The 5907-nt window shown below is 36.9% G+C and overlaps 1 protein-coding gene across 1 annotated transcript; it reads right to left on the minus strand.

Moving 5' to 3' along the window:
• Positions 1-3235: 3235 nt before the first annotated feature.
• LOC120163523 (phospholipase A1-Ibeta2, chloroplastic-like) lies at positions 3236-4823 on the minus strand. The gene has a single exon (XM_039173442.1). The coding sequence runs from the start codon at positions 4787-4789 to the stop codon at positions 3239-3241; it is 1551 nt and encodes a 516-aa protein (XP_039029373.1). The 5' UTR covers positions 4790-4823; the 3' UTR covers positions 3236-3238.
• Positions 4824-5907: the final 1084 nt, after the last annotated feature.

The raw sequence follows: 5907 nt of genomic DNA on the forward strand, positions 1-5907 counted from the left end.
ACAAAGGATAGGTGATGTTAGCTCCTAAAAAGATGAACAACTAATTAATGTTTCATTTTTGACTTTTCAAAGCAACAAAATTCTCCCCAAAAATACCCAAAAATCCGCTGCTACATGTGTGAATGGCTAGGATTTGTTTTTTTATTTTTCATTTTATTTGTATATAGTTGTAAAATGCATGGGCTACTATTTATTTGGGCCTAAATATTTAATGCAATGGACAATTTATGTGGTTTTTCATTATTTAAAAATGGGCTTATATTCTAATATAGACTATTTTATAATATGGACTATTTATTCTAACATGCCAACTATATAGTATACACTAACTATATAATATGCTAATTATTTAATATCTAATATAACATGCAATACTATTTATAATATACAATTATTTAATATGCAATGCAAATACAACTATATGATATGTAATTATTTATATGCAAATATTTATTATACCATATAATATATGATATATCTAATATGCCAATTATATTTATTATAGTATGAAATGTGTGACCACCGGATAAAATGGATGATGACACCCTCGGTCTAGTATTGTTGAAGAACCAAATTCTGCTATTTTTTAAGGTCAGTTTGACCTTGCATAATGGTGCCAGAGAGTTCAATATTCATCCTATGATAACCAGAAGTAAAAATGGTATTGTAAAGCCAAAGATTTTTCATGCTGCTAGTGTAGATCGAGAACTGAAAAACATTAAAGAAGCCATGTTAAGTCCTCACTGGAAGTGTATTGTGCAAGCTGAGTATGAGGCTTTGGTGAAGAATGAAACTTTGACTGTTGTTCCTTTGCCGAAAAATAAGAAGGTCGTGAACTGCAAGTGGTTCTTTAAAATTAAAAGAAATGTCGACGGTTCTATAGAGATATATAGCTCGAGTCGTGGCCAAGGGCTTTCTTCAACAGCCAGGGATCGACTATCATGAGGTGTTTTGTCCTGTGGTCAAGCCAGCTACTGTCAGGGTGATTCTTTCTCTTGTTTTATCGAGGGGTTGGAAGCTCAAGCAAGTGGACATCAACAATGCCTTTCTAAATGATATTTTGACTGAAGAAATGTATATGACATGACCACCTGGTTATGAGAAGGGTGATGGTAGTCTTGTATATAAGTTACATAAGGTGATTTATGGCCTGAAGCAAGCTCATCGGGCATGGTTCGAAAGATTAAAGCAATTTTTAGATGCTGAGCGTTTTGTGTTGGCCAAGTCTAATTCCTCGTTGTTTGTTAGGAAGATTACTGATCGTGTTGTATATCTATTGGTTTATGTAGATGATATAATTCTCATTGGTGATAGTAAGAGTTGAGGTCCAGTTAGTTGTTGAGAAACTAAAGAAGCAGTTTGCATTGAAGGATCTTGGCTTACTTCATTTTTTCCTGGATATAGAAGTTTGCTCTGAGTCTGGTGGTATTATGCTAAATCAACAAAAGTATGTGCGAGAATTGTTGCATAAGAATGGGTTTGCAGATGTCAAAGGACTCTCTACTCCTATGATGGCGGATTGTGAACTCTTTGCAAATGAGGGATCTCCTCTTGATAATAGTGCACAGTATAGGAGCATTGTTGGTGCGTCACAGTATCTTGTAATCACTCGACCAGAATAGCGTTTGTTGTTAATCGAATGTGTCAGTTTATAAAAACTCCTCTTGATGTTCATTTTTAGACCGTGAAGCAGATTCTACGTTATTTACATGGTACAATTGATTTTGGTCTGCGTTTTTCAGCTTCCTCCCAGCTTGTGTTGATTGGGTTTGCTGATGCAAACTAGGGGTCAGATACCGATGATCAAAGTTCCACTACAGGTTATTTCATCCATTTTGGAGGGAATCTTGTTTCATGAAGTTCTTGCAAACAACAAGTGGTTGCTCGTTCTACGGTAGAAGTAGAATATCCTAGTGTTGCTTGTGCAGCTGTTGAGGTTGTTTTGCTTGAGTCTTTTTTGGGCAAGTTGCATATTGTCCCGAATGGTCGTCCTATGTTTTGGTGTGATAGCTCGAGTGCCGTGGTGGTGTGTGCTAATCCAGTTCTTCACTCGAAGTTCAAGCACGTGGAACTTGATTTTCTTTTTTCTTTTTCTTTTTTTGTTCGGGAGATGGTTGCCAGTGGCAAATTGCAAACCCATGAGGTCCCGGCTTATGAACATGTTACAGATGTGATGACGAAGCCTTTGTCCTCGTCTTTGTTTTTAAAGCATAAGTCGCGGTAGTTGTTTTTCCAGCTTAAGGATAAGAGTTTAGCATTAGCCTATTTTTCGATGCAATGAGACTGCTAAAGGTTGAAAAGGGAGTTTTGAAAGTTCTTTCGTAGGGGGATTGTTGGAGTATAAGTCTAGGTGGCAGGTTTGCTCTAGGTGTCATTTCTTTACCTCTCTCTCTCTCTGTAACCATCTGGGTTTTGTATCAATGTATATTGCTTATCATTGTGCTTGGTAAAAGGTGCACTCATAAATAAAATGATTACAAAAGTATTCTTTTCATTCTCATTCTCTTGTTTAGTATGTAAGAACAATATATCCTTTAAGTTATCTTAACATGGAGAAAAATATAAAATTAACTTTTGCGAACTTTGATCCAAGGATGCAGCAAGCCTCTAATGATGCTTTGTTAGAAGACAAGGTAGTGTATCAAAGGTTAATTGGTCGATTAATATACTTGACACATATAAGGTACGATATTACATTGTTGACGTTTGAACCAATTTATGAAGCAATCAAAACGACCACATTTGGGAGCATCTATAAGAATTGTTAGATATGTGAAAAAGTATCCAAGGATGAAATACTGATGGAAGCTTCCATTGAGTGTCAATTGACAATATTTTGTGAATTAGATTGGACTTCATTCCTAACGTGAAGAAGATATGTCACTAGTTTTTACGTCAAATTAGGAAATTCTTCGATTTAATGGAAATAAAAAAAAGTAAAGTATGATAGCAAGATCACTTTGTAGGGTAAATTTATGCAGAATACATATCATAATCTCAACAATTAAGTGATATCATGACCAAAGCTTTAGGAACACAACAACATGATTATTTGATGGACAAGTTGGGTGTTAAGAATGTGAGAATGTGAAGGAGGTTTTAGTTGGGAACAAGAGTGACTTTAACATCCAACAAAGTTGTCTCCTTCCATACAGCAAAAGTAGACTGCTATATATTGGCGCATAATATATGTGCAAGGCTTTTTATTTTTCAAGTTAACTTTTTGTGTTTGCTTTAATTATCGAGATGGACTGGGCAAACAACTTGGCATAGGGATACTTAACCTATTATCCCTTTCAACCTTCAAACTTAAGGCCTTATGGGTATACAACTGTTTCACATTTGATTTTTGTTCGTTAACTAACTTCACTAGACTTCTTTTCGCATTTGATCTAAAGGGGCAATTGGATGATAGAAATCCGTCCACCAAGTGTAAGTAAGCCTCCAAATCGTGACAACACGCTATGTCAGCATCCGGTTTCAAGTAAGGTGACATCTTAGTATCGACCTTTAATTCCGTTCCGACATGGGCATACGCCCACGGATTGTTTTCACAGATGACCATATCGAACACTCTTCGAAAACCTTTGTTCCTCCGTTCCTCTCGTTGATCTTGTGGTTGTTTTGTTCCTTCTCCAATGAATAGGCCCGGAACCTTAGTGATCAAATCTTGATTGTTCACAATTCGTAGTACTTTAACATTCTTTCGACTAAGTCGTTGGACGAAGCCTTTATTACCGACTCGAGGTCCTCCGAACGAAAACACAGCAATCGGTGGAACGTTAGGTGCACATGAACTTATCTCATCGGCAACTAAAAGAGATAATGCCGAACCAAGGCTATGACCTGTGATTGTAATGCTAAGGGTTTCACCTGTGTATATTTGAATCAATCTTTGGACTTCTTTAACCACAGATTCAGCCAAGCTAGGCACGTGAGCGCCGCGTGTGCTGTGCAAGCTCAAGAATCCACATTCCACCTTTTCAATGGATTGAGGGAGTGGAACTAGTTGAGCTCTAAAGTTCTCGGCCCATTCAAGGCATGTAGAGGTTCCACGTAAAGCAATAACAATATCCCTCCTCCCCATACGTTGAATCTCTCTCCTATCATCGCAAACCGCCACAAACCCGATCCAACTTGATCGTTGAGTCATCCATCCGAGATCCGGAGCCACATCGTGCACCCATTTCGGAAAACCGGCTGACGAAGTGGCATAAAGGCTCTTCGCCACCTTATATGATCTATCCGGCAACGCCACATGCCTCGGTAAAGGAGCCTGCTCGGTCGGCATGGTCGGGTTCGAATGGAAACCGTGGTAAGCGGCTTGAACAAATTCCCCATATCGGACCACTTCCCGCCGTAGATTCTCATCGAGCGGGTCAAGCAAACCGGACCAGTCGTTGCACCCATGGTACTCTCTCCAACGTGAACCCAGATTGTTCCTCGGAGAATACTCCATTGTTTTTGAGAAAAGCATCTGAACCCTGTTTAAGTGACGCGGTGACATCTCTTCGGCGGCTCTCGTTTGAGGCCAAATCCTCGGAAGATTCAGCCCTTCCAGTAAAACCTTACTTTTGTTAATCGACCCTTTTGTGGGGGCTTTGATAGCTTGTTCCTGGTCGGGTTGGTTCGTTCTGTGGAGGAGCTTTTCGAGGTTGGAAAGGTGCTTCCGAGTTGACTCAGTAGACGATAGCTTTAGAGGTGATTTCCGGCATTTGAAGCTTGCCTGTTTGGCTTGGAAAAGGTGCAAGTTTGGGGCCGGAAGGGTCGAGTTAACACAGACCTGCATGAAGGAGCCAATGAAAATGAAACGGAAAGAACTTCATAAAGTGGACTGGAGACCAAGCGGATCCAATATATTAATCACAGTATTTATACAACAGCCATTCAAATGAATAGCCATACGTTAACGTCACAATTAAATTTAAAAAATAGATTAATTCTCTTAACATATCCCCAAACTATGAGTAAAATTTTAAATTAATCCGTAAGTTTAAAACATTTTAATTGAATTTTCAAACTATAAAGCATCATTCTAACCGTGATTTTTTTTAATTAAGTAGAAAGGTATTACATTTTAAAGTAAATGCTAGAAATCGAATCAACACAAGATGAGATAATATGAATATCACTGACCGCTCAGTCAATTAATGGATCTCATTCTAACCGTGTTTTTTTAATAACCCCACTGATAGTTTTTGCATTAGATACATGTTTAGAAACAAAAGATTAAGAAATGTTTTTCAATGCGTTAGATCTAACTGGAAGTTAACAAAGAAGCTATCGGCTAAATCGAAGAAAAGAATTGAAAGATATGACTGAAATGATACTTTTGTTTGAGGATTTAATTAAAAAATTTGGAATTTAGAGACTAAATTATAATTTGACCTATTATACAAGCATGTAAAGTATAATAAACCCTTAATAATAAATCGTATTCTTGTTATATTCCAAGGGCAAAAGAGAAAATACGAAATATTTTATGGGTTAAAGAAAAAGGTTGACCAGTTCTTATATTAATCCTGTGCCGCTTTGGGAAGTTAGAAGAAAAGTCGGCGATCAAATGAGAAAGGAAATGAATTTTTCTAGCAAATGGTTAAAGTACACAAGTTGTTCCCCATCATAGGATGTTACTTAATTGAGTACTTTTATTATTAAAAATTATAAAATAGTCTTTTAATTATAAAATATTTTGTTGAGTCGCTTACTATTAAAAGATACAAAATGACTACTCAACTATTTATATATTATAAACTCGTCTTTTTCATTAAAAAAATGGTAATCCCCCAAGCTGGACGTTAAACTGTTGACCGTGATATAATAAAATATAATTATAAAACCGTTTGAGTTATAATTTGTGAATCAAATCTCTGTTTACATTATGATGTTGAGTCATTGTTTTAAATA

Source organism: Hibiscus syriacus, unplaced genomic scaffold (genome assembly GCF_006381635.1).
Source record: "Hibiscus syriacus cultivar Baekdansim isolate YM2019G1 unplaced genomic scaffold, ASM638163v2 tig00111458_pilon, whole genome shotgun sequence".
Taxonomy (NCBI): Eukaryota; Viridiplantae; Streptophyta; class Magnoliopsida; order Malvales; family Malvaceae; genus Hibiscus; species Hibiscus syriacus.